The 17561-nt window shown below is 41.1% G+C and overlaps 1 protein-coding gene across 1 annotated transcript; it reads right to left on the bottom strand.

Moving 5' to 3' along the window:
- Positions 1 to 695: 695 nt before the first annotated feature.
- sh3bgrl (SH3 domain binding glutamate-rich protein like) lies at positions 696 to 17137 on the bottom strand. The gene is made up of 4 exons (XM_088294126.1): positions 16884 to 17137; positions 2037 to 2222; positions 1732 to 1812; positions 696 to 1402 (listed from the first exon to the last, which is right to left on the bottom strand). Exons 1-4 carry the CDS (start codon positions 16926 to 16928, stop codon positions 1367 to 1369), a joined length of 348 nt encoding a protein of 115 aa, XP_088150252.1. The 5' UTR covers positions 16929 to 17137; the 3' UTR covers positions 696 to 1366.
- Positions 17138 to 17561: the final 424 nt, after the last annotated feature.

Below are 17561 nucleotides of genomic sequence, written 5' to 3'. Positions count from 1 at the left end.
GTAATACTTACATTTTTTGTTATATTTAATGTTCAAATTCCATTTTCATTTCATGGAAAATTCTATGCTTCCTATTTTGTAGCAAAAGGTGAAAGTTCCCTTTCTGTTCCAGCATGTGGAACGGTTCATAAAGCAAAGTCTGTACACAAACTACATATATGTCATGTCATCATCCACGCAGGGTCGCGGGAGAGTACTGGAGCCTATCCCAGCTGACCTCGGGCACCCTGAACAGGTCGCCAGCCAGTAACATGGTACACATAGACACCGTCACCAAGTGGGAACCGATCCCACAAGTCAGGCGGATGTACCACTACACCATCACAGACACCACTACATATTTGGCATAATACAAATAAGAAGAGGTTAAATATTCATCTGACCATGCATTTTCTATACCGCTTAGACTCATGAGGGTGCTTCAACAAAAGCCATTTGTTTGTAAGTGTTTTAGTATGGTCTCAAATTTTTTGCTGACCCATTTCACTTCTAAGTATCCACATTAAAATGAGGCTAGGTGCTCATTTTTGTGAAACACTGGACAATACCTGCAATCCTTGAACTCAACCCTGTAAAACACATGAAATGTACTCGAACAGAGTAACAGATCATCCATAATTTTTCATATTAAAAATCAATATTAAATGCATGCAAATGTGTCTTGTCAATTATCAAATCAATTAGGAAGACACAGATGTGTTTGTAGTTATTGTATTTTATTTTAGGTTAGGGAAGATAACATCCACCAGTACAATATAAAACAGGAGGCTAACATAATATCTGTTCCACTCATCTAAAAAATAATAAAATAAAAGCAAACAGCAAATAAAAATGTCACTGACACTGCCTAAAGTCTCATTGTTACACATATTGTCTCGTAGAAAAGGTTGCGGTGAAAACAGCTTTAAGACAGTTTGAAGGAAGCATACATAAAGATAAAAACATGGGATTGGGTTGCTCCTTCAGAAGGTGCTGCGCTTTCGGCAACAGCAGAACAGACGGGAGTACAAAATGAAAATGTTTCTAATTCAAGAAGACTTAAGACCTTTGACCGTATGACGAGGCTGAAAAGCATATTGTATTGTGCACATTGGAAGGCTACATTGCACATTTTCTAAACATGCTAAATGAATAACTGACGTGGCATTGGACCCAATAGGCTATCAGGTTAAGAGTTTAAGGAAGGCAGAGGAAGCACTGAGCACTGGTGAGTCTTGATAAGCAGAACATTGTTTTCTTTCGTTGTACCTCATTTCACAATAACTGACAAGGCACAATAATGAAAGAATTATAAAAACCTGAAATATATATATTAAACGTATTCCTGGTGAGGCTGGGTCCGGCTCTCAAACAGAAAAGGTAAATGCTACTGCTGTGCTTTCTTCAGCAGAGCCTCAGCCTCCTGCAAAGAAACACCCGTGGAAAAAAAGGAAGGACATAGTGTGAGATAGAGTGTGATAATACTGCTGATATATTGAATATATCCCCCGCTACATAAAAGTGGAAACCCTTTCTATGCTTCTATGGTAACTAACTGGCACACATTCCTCCATTTGATATTAAAAAATAAGGCTGGTGCCAGACAGTGTGTATAGCAGAGAAAAACATGAGCCATGCTTGACTGACATGTCAGAAAAAGTCAAATCTAATTGTTTTAACCCCAAACCATAACCCATGCTGGATGGAGGAGAAGAAAGAAAGACATTTGTGATGGGTTCTTGAAATTTTTACCTTTGAGCCTGGGGGAGCAGTCAGACCTAGAAATGCATATACAGCGTTGTCCTCTCTGGCATCAAAGAAGGCCTCGTAGTTCTGTGAAGCAAGGAAAGAGAAGGAAAGGAAACGTTAGAGATGTCTGCTCCCCAACATACAAACTCAGCAGCAAAGTATTCTAACCTTTTAATACAAAAATATTATTTAAAAAAATTAAACATACAAAAAAGTCATACATAAAAGAGCATAATTCTAAAATTTTGATTGCGATAGATCGATAGATAGATAGATAGATAGATCGAAACATATGCTTTCTATCTCACCCCACAATATTTGCTTTCATTAAATATCTGTGGTGGAAGAGGGTTCCCTGTGGCCGGCCGTGACTCCTCGGGAACGTTCTCTCGCATCCACTTCCGATTGGCCTCATTGGCTGCGATGTCACACTCCTCAAACCCGATCTTATTGGCTGCCAGGAAGCCCATCACATCCTGCTGCTGCTTTTTAATCTGTGGGCGGGAGGTGGGAGGTTGATGAGGGTAAATGAGAGGATGATGTCAACTGCGAGGAGCCATTTGCGGAAATTGTTTGATTTCATCAAACAGTCATGAGACGGCAAAAAAAAAAAAATATCCAAACTTCCTCCTTCCTCTGATACAGACAACATACAGGAAAAATGTTCACTGCATGATAAAGAACGCAAAAATATTAAAATGATTTGTGTCAATAGTACTTGAGATGTCATCCCATTGAAATAAGAACCTCTTTTTCAAGAGAGACCTGGCCTAAACAGGAAGCAGCAAATAATACAAAGTTACAGACATAACATTTTGAATTAAACTATCAATAAATTGTTCAAGCATCCAAGCTTAAACATTGCCATTTTATGGAAGTTATTTCCCTGGCTTTCAATTTAGATTTCAAAACACATAAGCACACCAGTTCCTTGAGCTTTATTGTTCTACAGGAGATTCCAGGCTGAGGGTGCCGAGTATCCAAAATCCTTTATGTGCAAAGTAATCTCATATCTCTCAAACGGCAGTAATTACAAAAACATTTGGTTAGTTAGTTGCATTAAGAAAAAAAGTTTCTAGAAGGATAGTGTTTGGGCTAGAGAATATCCCATCATATATTAGTGATGATCCTGATATTGTCAGATACAGTAACTATATTTTTCAATCCAAGACACATGTCATCAATGAAAACGTCTGTTCAGACTCAAACTAGGAAGTAGCGTGCTGGTGAACAGATCTCGTTCTACTGAGAGGAATTGTATTTTTTATTTTATTCACTTGCATATTAAAATGTATGAGAAAATAAAAAAAGTCCCAGTAGCAATACATTGTGGTTGCTGACAACCAGATATATCTAGTTTGAAGAAAAGGAAACTAGCAGTATGTGGTTAAAAACACTCTCTTATGATTGAACATGAAATGCATGTGTTTTTTAATTCTTAAACAAGAGTATTTTTGATTATTTGGGATTTACACCAAACTTACACTGGATGCCAAGCAAGAATTTGAAGAGAATAAGCAGGTCCTTCAGCCATCCTCTTGAAGTGGACAGTATTTTGACTGCGTTTTAGCCCTGCCTCTTACATAGATGTGTGTTTGAGCACATTGTCCAATCGGGCCTTGATGGGCGCATATAAGAGGGAGGATGGCCCTACAAGGCCAAACGGAAACAAAAGCTCCACTGGGTCTTGAGAGGAGGTAACCAGTCAAATGCGAGCCAAATAAGGCCTGCTGCAAGTCGACCCACATATACACACACACACACACGCACACACACCCCCACTCACCCCCAGCTGCATAGCAACATACTGTACACCTGGCGCAATGCTAACCATTATCATGGAAAAGTATTACAGGATTTTATGAGTGATAATAGGAGAGATAGCGCCATACTCCTCCCAGTCTGATGGCATGGAGACCAGACAGATTACTTCACTGCAGTTGGCCGAAACAACATGAAGAGGCAGATAATTTTGATAGATTAGTTATTTTAGACTTCTCTCTTGTGGAGTAATCTGAGCACCAGTTCCTTATTTGTGTCTCACGGTCAATTTTCTTGGATTTGCATTGCAGCTGAACTTTAAAAAAAAAAAAAAAGACTGTGGATGAGCATAAATGTTCTATATTTTAATTTCCACGTTATTATTCCTTCAACCATCACCATCAGTTTTTCAGGCAATATTCAATTCTAAATTATTTTTACAAATAAGATGATTTTAAAATGCAGGAAGACCAACAGGCAGGCTTAGGGTGCAGTGACAAACAACTCCACACTTCTCCCGCTGTGATGTTCTATTAATCGTTACTTTTCACGCAAGTCCCATAATTACACTCCACTACCAAAGTACTGGAACTGTGAGGCCTTAGTCTTTTCTTGTACTGTTTAACATCGAATTGCTAATGTGTCAAAAGAAATTAACATGTCAGCATTTATTTCAAGCTATTTACATCTGAATCAGATACACAACTTTGAAGACATTTAATCCACACATTTTTTATTGTCAAAACTATTAGAATTTGTGACTGTTATTTCTTTTGTTGCCCAGGAGCGAGACATTGGTTATTCAAACAACAATCTGTACTAGGTTTATGTCCTTGAAGACTTTGTACGAGTTACAGGCAGAGGTGGGTATCGTCAATCCATGTATAAGTATATTTTTATTTTTTAACGATTCAAAAATGGTTGAATTTAGATCATTTTATTTTAAAATAATATTAAGAATTAAAAAAATCAACGTAGCTATGAAAAAGTAAAATGAACTGGTCATGAAAAAGCTGCTTTTTAAACATAATGTGCTTATTAGGGCTGGGCGTGACAGCTAAAAAATGTTCCTCATTAATAAGCAATTCATATCAGTCAATGTTAATAATTATTGCTGTTTTAATTATTAATATTTTATTTTTTTACAATAAACTGTTTCGTTATGCATTGTTGTGTAGTTTAATGTGCAGTTTCATCTCCGCCAGTGCATTAATGCTCATTTGCATTAGATGCGAACCCAAAGTAATTTTGTTGATACAGTCACAGTACACTAGCCTTCATTCAATTCTCATAAAATGTAAGTGTAGTGAACAAATACTCTCTTGCAGTGCATGCATTAGCATTGACCAACCATCTTAGGGCTACTTTAGCTTTTGAGTGGACTCATTATTGCTATAGTCCATTCATATTTTATTTGCCTGATTTTGACTTGACTTTGATGCCGAGCGTGGGATAAGGCTTACACTGGCACTAGCTCGCAAGAGACAGGTCACTTCTTTACTTCGACGCCAAGTCGCCATCACGTTTAATCGGGCTGATTTGCAGAATACCATTTCATTCTACCGAGTCACGCTGTTCAGTTATTTGAATGAAGTTATGTAACTCTCTTGCTCGTGTATGTCGCACACCCGCACTGTAAATTTATCTGCGTCTTCTGTGTTGGTTTGGATGCATCTTTGTTGGTTTAGCAAGTTCTTCTTTGTTGATTTAAATGCTTCTTAGGGTTTGGAGACCGCTGTGCGCTACTCACAATGTGCACAATGCTGCAGTCAAGATATATTTAAGATTTTTTTCGAACATTTTATCAAAGGCATATTCTTTTGATATCGATCACGTGCCTATCTCAACGTATATTGATATTGAATTGTAGCCCAGGCTTAATGTATTTCATTTTATCATTAAGTTAATATTTTGCAGGTAAAGTCCACAAACTAGGGACTTCAACAATAATGACTGATACTACTTGACACCAGATTGGAAAAGTAGTGTCAAATTCATTCACCTTTTTTTCTCTCCTTTACCACTCCATTTGTAATCGAGCAAAGGTGAAGGAAAGATGGCATAAAGGTCAGGAGATTGGACTTTCCGACTTTCCCTTTGTCCAATCAGTTTCTTCTTCCATCATATCAAGGACTACATCTCTCGTACGCTAATTTTAAAAGGAATGAAATATTCCACTTTGATTCAAGTGGGCTTTGGTCACGCCCAATACTGAACAAAACGCTAATTTTTAACTGCACCAAACTGTGTGCATGAGTAAAAAAATAATAATAAAACCACACTGCATAGTTTGACATGTCACTGCGCTAGACTTGGTAAAGATCCATTCCTGCCTGCTGGCTGCATGCTGCCACCCGCCGCATGCCTCCTGAGAGTACAACTTAATTGTAGCTCAATGTACGAAATATAACAAGGCGGGGTTTGTGTGCTCATTCATGCACTTGAGATCAGCACAGTATTTTTGATTTTGTAGAAGTGAGCACATGAGCTCACGTGTGATGTCAATAATTCCAAACTATTGTGAAGAACACATTTAATACTTTCACAGGTTGAAGAGGACAAGTGTAATAATGTGCATTTGCATTTTGGTATCGACCAGTCACCGATTTAGACAACTGAACTGACAAAGCAAGCGATATTACCATATTTGCCTCCCTGCTGTGACGTAGACAAAAAAAATTGGGGGAGGACATTTAGTACTGATGTCATTTCTACATGCAAACCTATTACACAAGTGCCAATGTTAAGTTCATTCAAGTGTCCCTTTAAAAAAGTCTCATGAAAATAAAATAAAATCAAAACTCAAATGTTCATGGATTGCCAAATTGTAATCTTTCAATGACATGCACAAATGCTTTGCGGAGGTGGAAACAAATTAAGGAATTCACAACACATCTAGATAGCTATGAATATAACACTGAGAATGGGCCTATAGAAAACTATCACACACATTGTATTGTTTGTCTACAAATGGATCATGAGTTTCTAATACCCACAGAATAAAGACTGCTGATGCAAGTCATTCCACTCATACCACCGCAATTTTGTAGAAAGCCTTCAACATTTTTGGGAAATGTGCCTGGGTTTAGAGAAGAATGAGAAATATGTTCATGTTTACTATCACAAGTAAATCACTATCAACAAAGCATAATTAAAACCACTGAAGACACAAACCAAAAATCCACCAAGCTGACCTTGAACTCCACTTGCTGCATCTTAAATCAGTTATTATCATCAAAAGTGTTATTCACGTAACAAAGAGTAACATTCTTGAATATGTGAAGAAATATGTGACCTGCTGTGGAACAACTGAACAGGAGCCAAGCAATGTGAGCTTTGACTTTGGCATAGCAACCCCGCCCCTCATGCTTCAGATTATTTTTTTTAAATCGTGGTCCTCAATCATTGGGCCGCGTACTGGTACCGCAACACGGGCTACTTTGGACCAGGCCACCGCAGATGAAAGAATAAAAAAACTCACAGTAGTTCCATTATATTTACAAGTACCTATTATAAGAGGCTGAAAATATTTAGGTTTGAAATGTGACCAGATTCTCTCCATTGCAACTGTCTATGACAGACACTTGACACGTGTCAAGATGCTACTCAACTCAACTGTTTATAAAGCTCTTTAAGACAAACTGCTGTATACAAAGTGCTGTACATGGAGCAAAAGTAAGTCCTACAACAACAAACAATAAAACTAATTAATAATGAAGACAGTAAGAAGTACAAAAACAGTAAAACCAAAATATACTGTACAGGGAGCCTGTGAAGGGAAGTCAGGTGTTATGTGCTGCCTGTTAAAAGGACCGGTCAAAAAGGTGATACTTTATCTTAGCCATTTGCCCAAGATAAAAAAAAAACAGCTGGATTTAATACCAGCAACAATTTGCTGGTCCAATTTAAAATCACTGTCCAGTTTAAGACCCGAGTTCGAGACTGCCGGTATTAGACAAGGAGCCAGGCGGCCAAGTCAGCAGAATGAGAAATACAAGGGCCAATGGGACCAAACATCAAAACTTCGGTTTTCTTTTCATTGAAATTCAAGAAATTCAATGCCATCCGGGTCTTGATTTCCTCCGGACAAAACAAAAGTGGCCTCAATGAGGAAGTGTATTTTTTGCTCAGCGGGACATATATCTGACAGCCATCCACATAGCAGTGTAAATAAATAGCATGGTTCTTTGAGATGAAACGCAAAGGGTTCAAGTACAATGAACACAACAGAGGCCCCAGAATTGAATCCTGTGGAACACCGTATGACAATGGAGCAGTGCGGGACTCAGAGCAACCAAGGCTAACTCAAAAAATTCTGTCAGCCAAATAGGATCCAAACCATTCAAGGGCGCTCCCACTAATGCCCACCTTGTACTACAAATGAGCCAACAGAATACAGTTATCCACTGAAAGAAACACAGCCGAGAAATAAAAACAAAAAAATAGATGCACATAGTCTCCAGTGTCATTTACGGGCTGACTCTGTGCTATGCATCTTATTGAAACTTGACTGGAAGAAACCTATGATGTTATGTTCATCCAAAAAAGATTAACTGCTTGTGTTGTGCATCACATTTCCCAGAATATCCGAAATAAAATAAAATTAGTCTAAAAGTTGACACTACAACTTGGTCAAGGTTTTGGTGTGGTGTTGGTGCTGCTATAAAATGCACATAAAAACATTAGAGTGGCTTAGCGTTTGGAGTTGCAGCATTATAATAATCTGCCAAATTGCCAATCTCCACATATCCCTGGTTGCCTGACTGTGTAAATTATGGACTTGTATGAACAGGTCAGTGTCTTAAAAAGTTTGGGGCCCACTCCTTTAAAATCTGTAGGATCGTAAATAAAAGAATAATCACATAAACAGTTTGGCTTTACAGAGCATTAATATGCACAATTAAGGTGCTTTGACGGTAGAGCACTTCATTTTGGTTTTGGTACCAAGTACAAGGTGCAGAACTACTTTACACAGTGTAACTTATAAGTATGCAATAGTATGGGTGACAGAAAAGTGATGGGTGGCGATACCACATCCCCTCGTTGGGGTGGTGGGTGAACAGGAACCCATCACATCTGACTTTGGCTGAGAAGGGAGGTCAAATCTGGCCTGGTTGCCATCCAATAGCAGGGCCACATCTTCAATTAACCTAACATGCTTCTTTTTGGAATGTGGAAGTACCTTCAAAACTGTGAAGCAGACTGGTCACCACTGGGCTTCCTATAAACAACTCATGTCTATAGCATTTCTCACTTAGTACTCATTAATGCGCTGAGCCGAGGGAAGAGATGTGAAGCAAATACAGAATAGTGTGTTTGTCCACGAATAGAATAGAAAGGAACAGTAAGGCCTGTTTTTTACTAACTCCAAACAATTCGTTGTTAATTAGAATAACACGATTGGGTATAGTTCTCCTGGGCATATTTTAATATGCTCAGTAGCTGGAAGAAAATATTCATGTTTGAGTTCCAAATGACATCATAAACAGCAGCGACCATCTTCCTCGAAGCACCTCACCCCCAGCGCACAAACCGAACTGCTGAGCGTCATGAATTACAGCTGGCTGTCTGGCTGGGTTCCACAGGAATGGCGTGTCGCTACAATAATCCCGTTCCTGAAGAAGGACAAGGATCCAGCGAGCGTGGGAAGCTACCGTCCAATAGCCCTAACCTCGACAATTGGCAAGCTCCTAGAGCGTATGATTACAAACCGACTATCCTGGTGGCTCGAAGGACACACCATCCTCAGCCCATGGCAGGCCGGTTTCAGAAAGGGTCGCAGTACCACCGATCAATGCCTCCGACTATCCCAATTCATCTCGATGGGTTCCAGTCGTCGCAGCGCAAACGCACTGTCGTCACATTCTTCGACTTCAGCCGGGCTTATGATCGAGTATGGCGGATAGGTCTGCTGACATCTATGAACAGAATCGGGGTCCCACTACGCTTTGTCGAATGGTTGGCATCGTGGTTCATCAACCGGACAGCGCGCGTGAGGATAAATTACGCAACAGGTCGCAGCAGAGTCTTCAAGGAAGGCCTTCCCCAGGGTTCGGTCCTCTCACCCCTGCTTTTCACCATTTACATAAACGACTTACTGGATAAGTTTGAAGACTCGACTTTGGTGAGCGCATATGCGGATGACCTCGCCGTTGGAAAGAACGGCAGGAACAAGAATCAGGTAGAACAGGAGCTGCAGATTGAAGTCGACAAGGTCGTGGCCTGCAGCGAGGAGGCGAGGCTTACCTTCAACACGTCCAAATGCGAGACGGCGTTCTTCAGCTTAGATAGCTCCGAGGCGAAATGGAAGCTGTCCTGCAACCCTAACCCGACCTTCCTGGGTGTCACCTATGACCTCCAGCTCTCCTTTGGGGAGCATGTTAACAAGCTCTGCCGCTCGATATCGCGACGTACGAACTTGCTGCGACATCTCGCCGGAACGACCTGGGGCTGGCGCAAGGCGGATCTTCGCCAAGTCTACATCGCCATGCAACGCAGCCTTGCTGAGTATGCGGCCCCCGCCTGGTACCCTTGGCTGTCAGCCACCAATATCGGAAAGCTCGAAAGAGTACAGCTTGAGGCAGCCAGAGCGAGAACGCACCAGGTCAGAACAACCCCTGTCGAAGCCATCCTGGCTGATGCAAACCTTCCCACAATTGCATCGAGGCTTCAAGCCCCCTCCCTTATTAAAGCGGACAACTGGGCGCACCTCCCAGCGACAGATGCCCGCAACCAGCTCCTTCATCTACCCACCCACCATCGACTCAAAAAGACTGATTGGCGTCACCTGAACCTGCCCACCCTCACCCGTCTCGGCATTAACCCCCAAATACCCCCCGACAAACGGCACTACCACCCCCCATGGGAGCTCCCACCCTCAATAGACACCATTTTTACTCCTGCATTCAAGACGATGCCCCCCGAGCAACAACTACAAGCCGCTACAGATACCATTGCCGCACTCCCCACACCCGACTTTCAACTATACACGGACGGTTCAACCCACAAGGGCACCACGAATGGCGGTGCTGGACTTGTCGTCATGGCCAAAGATAGAGTTGTACACGAATGGCATGCCCCCACGGGATGTCATAGCAGTTCCTTCCAATCGGAGAGAGCCGCCCTAACTGAAGCTCTGCGCTGCTTAACAACCACCTCTTGGTCGTCCGCAACAATTATCTGCGACTGCAAGTCACTCGTCACAGCCATCGACAACCCCTTCCCCACAGACCCAGAAATCATCACACTCCAGCAAAAAGCCGCGTCCATCTCAAAAGACAAAGGCCTCCTGGTGATATGGGTCCCCGGCCATTGCAACCTGCCTGGCAACGAGTTAGCCGATGCCCAAGCAAAACTCGGCTCATCCCTGCCACAACCCCCAACTACAGCAGACATCGCAACACGCCGTGCCCTCATACAAAGGGAATGCCGACCGCCACCAATAGAGCACCCACGGAAAAAGGAAGTCTACAAAAAAGCTCCGGACGAACAAAAGGAGGCCGAGTTATCAAAAGCCGACGTCACGGACCTTGTGCGGTTTCGAAGCGGCCACCATCCATCCCTCCAAAGGTGGCAACATCTAACGAACAAGACGGAGGACCCAAACTGCAGACTATGCAACGAGGAGGAGGAGACCGCGGAGCACCTCTGGCTGAGGTGTCCCGCCTTACAGATCAACCGCTATCAACTGCAGCAAGGCCAATCAATGGACGAGCTCGTCCGTCTACCTCGAGGCAGTCTTGCGCTTCTGAAGGATATCCTCAGGCGCCTGAGATGATTCACACACACACACACACACCCCCACACACGCACACACACTCAACAGCAGCGTCATCATCACCATCATGTGAGTGCTGTGTTGTCAGGGAAGTGAAGTTAGATTTAGTTCCGATCAATCAGTCATTAACAGCAGCTAGGCAAGAGCAGGGATTGATTAGATTAACTGTAGCACAAGCAGATGAGGCTGAAGGTCAATTTACATTTAGCTCAAATACACAACAAAAATCTAAAAAATGTTAGCAACATTCTTCACAGACAATTTCAAATGTTTAGGGAAACCAAAAGATACAGATGTTTGTATTCATAAGGGAGGAAACCCTCAAGTCAACCCGCTGGATGTTCATGTCTGTGTGTTTGTGAGTGTCTGTGTGTATTGCAGCGATAATAGTCTTGCCTTGATTAAAGGAAATCTGATTTGTCTGGAAAACAGAGGTTTGACAGCGACAGTAGCCCCCACCCATGACTGAGCTCAGTCAGATTTACAACACACTAACCAAAGAACAGTTTTGGCTCGGCTCCCTCACTGCTGCCTGAGGGAGAAGCCTTACAACTGACACAATGTCTGACCTACAAACTCTGGGGAGAAAGCAGAGGCAGAAAGCCAAATATTGCAGATATGTATGACATATGTATCATATTCACAGTTGCAACCTTTTATCTGTGGCAATAAGGAAAATACTGTATGTGTGGCTACAGTTTGTACCAGGCAGTGAAGATATGCATCAGGAAATGACTTAAAATCTCGATTAAACAATAACGTGTTATATTTTAGACTGACTGACTAGGGTGACTTATCTTTGCCAACGACAAGTCTTTTGAGAAATACGGTGAGCATACAGTTCAACACTGTTTCTATTCCTTGTTGACGCAAACATACTGTGGTGGAAAGATAATGTCACTTTACAGGGAGTCCACCCTTTAACTTGGAACCGGGGTGGTAGAATTTGTTCACCAATACATATGTAGCGGTGACAAACAACCTACACAAGCCTGTGATCATGTTTGTTTTGTTTGTATACTGAAATTGATAATTGTGAAAAAAGGTAGATTTAAAAGTGCTGATCCTATTGCCTGATTCTAGTTTAAGGTCTGTATTGTTTTTCGTCTTACTTTGTATATGCATTTCCAGTGACACATATAGTATATTGCCATGAAAAAGTATTTGGACATAAATCATCTCCTTCCTTTTGCAGAACACAAACAAACAAACCAATAAAAAAAAACATTTGAACGATCCAAAGACTTTTGGGTGAATATTAAATGGACTGGGTGTTACTTCTGCACCCCCCAGCACAACTTGCTATTTGGTGACAAGAAGTAGACAAAATTTTAGACTGCTAAAAGGTGGTCTATAGTGGTCTAACATGATTTTGGTGTATTTAATCAAGTCGCAGACAGACAGATTTGTCACTACAACAGTAGTACACCTCATGATAATTCATAATGACACCCACCAATATAACACCCTCTGATTCATCTAGAAAATGTTTCAATAGCACCTCCATCAATATTTTCACATACGGACGCACAATCAAGAGGCACAAGGCGGTCTCAAATTGCCCACGTCACATACACAGCCGACTACGTCATTCCAAAGGGGAGATATTACAGTTTAACTGACAATGTCATGCACAAACTGCAGCGGGTCTGATTTTTGTTTCCGCAATGACAAGCACGGAATACTCGGGCGTGTCTCTCTACAGCCCTGATTTTGATGAAAATTAGGGATGCAGCCAGGATTGGCCTGGAAAACACAATGTTCCATCCCACATTGGTGCCAAAGCCCTGTTCCAGTCACTTCTACCGGCGCAAAGTCTAGCAAAATACCAAAAGAAATGAAACTCCACCCATGCACAGAGTTAAACTGCGCTTTGCACTCGACTTGCGCCCGGAACAAAAATAGGGCCCATAATGTTAATGTAATTTTAATAACTGCAAAGTATTTTGTTGGACATTTTTAGTTCCTAATTATAAGAACATATAGCCAACCATTTAACAATTCAGTGAAACAATACAATTTAATGCTTTATTGAAATCCATTAAATAAATCAAACACAATTGCATGTCAGAGTGTTCCCGAGCAACCATTCCAGTTTCCCATATGGCCCCTTTGGAAAATTCACTGCCAACCACTCTATAAAAAAAGAAAAAGGCATTCAGTTTAATTGGCCAAAGCTGACTCTTGCCGCCATAGATTTACTCTAAGTGAGGGTAACCTCCACATTAATCCACTTGCCATTATTGGGAATTGTTATGACCCTTCCTCATGGTGACAACAGCGAGAAGGGTTTAATATGTAGATGTGGGCGTTTGGGAATGAAAGTCATGAGCTAATAAGCTTTGGTGTTCGGAACACAAACGGAGACACAAACACACACTCACACACACAAACGCACACACACATACATACAGGGGAACAATGACATAAATACACACGACACAGAATCCGGACTGCCTTAGTGCACATTCGAATGGACTGACTGATGAATGACTCAAAGATGGTTATGGTGAAGATCGTAAACACAAATGAATTGAGGGGCTAGACAAAGAAATGGATGAGAGTTACGGCGAAGAAAGTAAGAAGGTGCACTAAAAGAAAGACAGCTGTACCAAAACACCCAAGGTATAGACTGACTTGCACACTCCAGAACTGAAAGCCACAAGACACAGCCAGCCAGCTCCAACAGCAAGAGAGTCCATTTTGAAGGGATTGATGTGGTGTATCTGGTGGCACACCTGAAAGCAATCGATTACTCTTCCTCCGCATTGATTGGCTGGTTGAGCTGGAGACGAGCGTCACCGATTAGGAGGGAACAGGGGGAGAGCTCGGACACGAAACCTTGTGGACGTAACAGCAATTAAATTACAATCCACCAATACAGTTAACCTTTTATTCTCTCAAAAAGGAAACAATAATTTCTGTGAAATACATGTATTCAAACTATTTGTAACACACTAAGATGCTGCCCAAATGCTCAGCTAGTTCTAAGCAATGTTAGTGGAAGAGTAGTTTGAATTAGCATAGCTACCAGCAGATAGTGGCTTGTGGTGTCGACAGCGGAAAAAGCAGAGTCGTAAATGTCTCCAGATCGTTATTGATGAAGCTGGTGGAAGTTAACAGCTGATGAATTTTTTTCAAAAATATTTTTATCTTCGTTTTTCTAATAATTTTAGTAAGATGTTTTTCATTTCTTTACTTCGGTTTGATATGTCTTTAACTCTTTTGTTAAATCTTTCGAAATGTTTCCAAACTTTATGTGAACTTGTGAAGCACATTGATTTACCTTGTGTATGAAATATACCATATAATGATACATGAATAAAGCTTACCTTGCCTTTTATTTTGCAACTAAAATATACATCACATTTATGTAGCAAGATATATATATATATATATATATATATATATATATATATATATATATATATATATATATGTGTGTGTATATATAAAATCCAACCTCAACCATTTAACAAGTTTGTATGTTAAATAGTGGCATCAAGGCTAGTTTCTTGTTCCACTAGCTATGCTCATATGCTCATATTAATAAAAACACATTACCTGGAAGGCTTGCACACTGACAATTTCATTGAAATGTTCAATACAAATGAAAATATTTTATGTTATGATATACGTGTATCATATTTAGAGATGTATAATACTTGTATTCAACTAACATCAGCCATTTGGTGAATTTATAAATAAATAAAATACATAATTAAATAAAAGCCGTTTGCAGGCCTGATCCGGCTCACGGGCCATATGTTGGACACTCCTGTGCTATATTGTCAAATTCTTATAGGTACACACAACGAACCACGATAATACATGAGGACATCCATGACTGTTCAGTGCTCTATGCAAGTGCTAGTTTGATTACACCTCAAACACATATTAAGTAAATTAAAGGGGCAGTATTTAGGAGACATATCCAATTGTGCAGTACTGTTCCACCCACTGTACTCTACCCACTCGATCTACCTGTGGAATAACTGACAATGTTAACATTATTATCTTTGGAAAAAAGACTGTTACAACTCTAGAATTAGACCTCATTAGATTGAGCAGATGGTGTCTAATGAAGTGGCCATAAGTATCGCTTTACAGATCATCATTCAACACTAGAAACTATAAACACAACCTGGCCTACAAAGACAAAATATAACTTTGTGGACTTGGAAAATACCCTTCAACCATTACAATTTATGCAGGCAAATAATTTAAATAGCTCTCTAAACTCACAATACACTAAAAATAGAGAGGTCCTTGTGTTTTAGCGGTTCTCTCGATTAGTCAATCTCAACTGGGCCATATAATGGAATGATATTTTTATTGCATTAAGCTGGTACTTGGTAACGACAGAAGCTTTCTGCTAGAACAGTCAGCCAATCAGCCGTTTCACATACTTTTATATACTGTATACTCTAAACAAGGTCAATTTCCCATCAAACAGTCAGAAATGACTCAGGAAAGACTATTTAGCTGTAATGTGAACTGATGTCCCAGACCAGGCTTGTAATGGCACATCTACAGTTACTCTGTTGCTCCTGATTGCAAAACAGATCAAAATCAAGGCTGATATAGCAAGTGTGTCTCTGAGTTGTTGAGTGACTCTATCCTTTTAGACCATCGCAGTCCTTACCAATCATTTACTGTCAGGGCAATAAAGCCATTTAAGCGCTGGCAACTGAAAAGAGGGTCTGTGTGACTGACTGAGTGAATGCTGAGTGAAAGTAGATCATCTTAAGGTGATGAAAACCCACTATCTGAAAGGTAATAATAATGTAACAACACTGCCATTGTTCTACTTGTTTGTAGTAGAAATTAAGTGCACTGCATCACAGTGACAGTTAGTTCTCATATTATCATGTCATGTTAAATGTTACATTAGGCAACCACAACATTTGCAACATGTTTCAGTAGGATGCAGAGCCGTTCTATTGCAGCAGTTAAAATATAGAATAGGTGACTCAGACCTCTCTGTAATGTTAATCAAACATAAGAATTAGGCAAAGGCAGTGTTTGTGATACAACTCATGTTAATCAGAGGTTCTAGCCAAGATTAATTGTTAATGCACAAAAATTATGTCTCACTTCTAAACCAGATCTACAAAATGTCTTAAACTGTGTCTACAGCTGCACTTCTATAAAGGATTTGGAGAGTTGCATCACCATCATTCCTTTCCACTCTAGCTGAAATTGGCATGCCTGAAACTAAACACCCCTGGTTCTTACGGCAAATCCAGAGCGTTCAAAGCAGAGAATGTGTGGCAAATGTTTGGCAACCGCTTGCATTTCCTGTTTTCTAGCCTGGTTTTAGCTGCCATCACTATCACTTGTCAGTCAGCACAATAACCAAAACCACAACAGTTGACTGCAGCATATTGCAAGTTGGTTTCCTACTCAACTCTTTTGTAACACATCTTTAAAAAGGTGTACGTAATATCCAATACATGAGCATAGGTCATGTAGCAGGCGTCAGTCATTTCCATACTGATGCACATTCTGAGTTCAATCAAAGTTCAGCTGTCCTCCTAGTTGCATTTGGGGACAAGGGTGCTGCTGCAAATAGCCACAAATCACACTAAAGATGTTACATTCTCTCATCCCTTACCGAAGTGGAGCCAGAGGAGGACGCTATGTACACTTTGATCACCATGGTCAATCCCGGGTGCAGGCGTTTTGCTGCTCTGGCTCTTTTTGAAGGCAGGTTGCAGGAATTGTTGAGATGGAAAGACGACGACCAAATTCTCAGGTTTGATCCTCTATTGCAGACGGACTGCGTGAGCAAACACTCTTACTCTTACGCTTCTGCTCTGGATGGAGCTTTGCATTCCTGCTCCGCCTCCGTTGGCCACCCCGCCCCTTTCAGCCCCTCTGGAGAGATTCTGGGCAGTGAGAAGTGCACAAGCTCGACTCGCCGGGAGACACGTAACCGCATAACGGCAAATAATAAAATATGGAGAGGCTGTGCTTGTGTTTGGCTGGATGATCAATGTGGGCGACACTTTATAGTTCATTTTGGGTAATAGCACATGCACACGACGCGTGTGTGTCCGATCAAAATAAAAGGAAAAAAATGGCGAATGAAGGGGTTGCAATCCACGACGCCGCGAATGAGTTTTTTTGTGTGCACCAGACAGCGGTGAGAGGCGAGGGCAGCCATGTTCACTAGACGGGTTCAGTGAGCCCCCTGCAGGCGTCTGGCGCAGTCGACGCAATCCTTTCCACTCAAACGAATTTAGGAAAGGCGAAACAACAACAAAAACGTGTCAGGGAAGAGAGGAGTGGG

Source organism: Idiotropiscis lumnitzeri, chromosome 4, assembly GCF_059441095.1.
Source record: "Idiotropiscis lumnitzeri isolate Australia: NSW breed Sydney's pygmy pipehorse chromosome 4, RoL_Ilum_1.0, whole genome shotgun sequence".
Taxonomy (NCBI): Eukaryota; Metazoa; Chordata; class Actinopteri; order Syngnathiformes; family Syngnathidae; genus Idiotropiscis; species Idiotropiscis lumnitzeri.
This window is presented reverse-complemented; position numbering and strand designations above follow the sequence as displayed.

Bases quoted from the DNA above. Each gene is read 5' to 3' on its own strand.
- sh3bgrl (XM_088294126.1), bottom strand. From the start codon at position 16,928: ATGGTGATCAAAGTGTACATAGCGTCCTCCTCTGGCTCCACTTCG. The intron at 2,223-16,883 runs GTAAGGGATGAG...TCCCGCCCACAG, and splicing joins CCTCCTCTGGCTCCACTTCG to ATTAAAAAGCAGCAGCAGGA. The intron at 1,403-1,731 runs GTAAAAATTTCA...GTTTCTTTGCAG, and splicing joins CTGCTCCCCCAGGCTCAAAG to GAGGCTGAGGCTCTGCTGAA.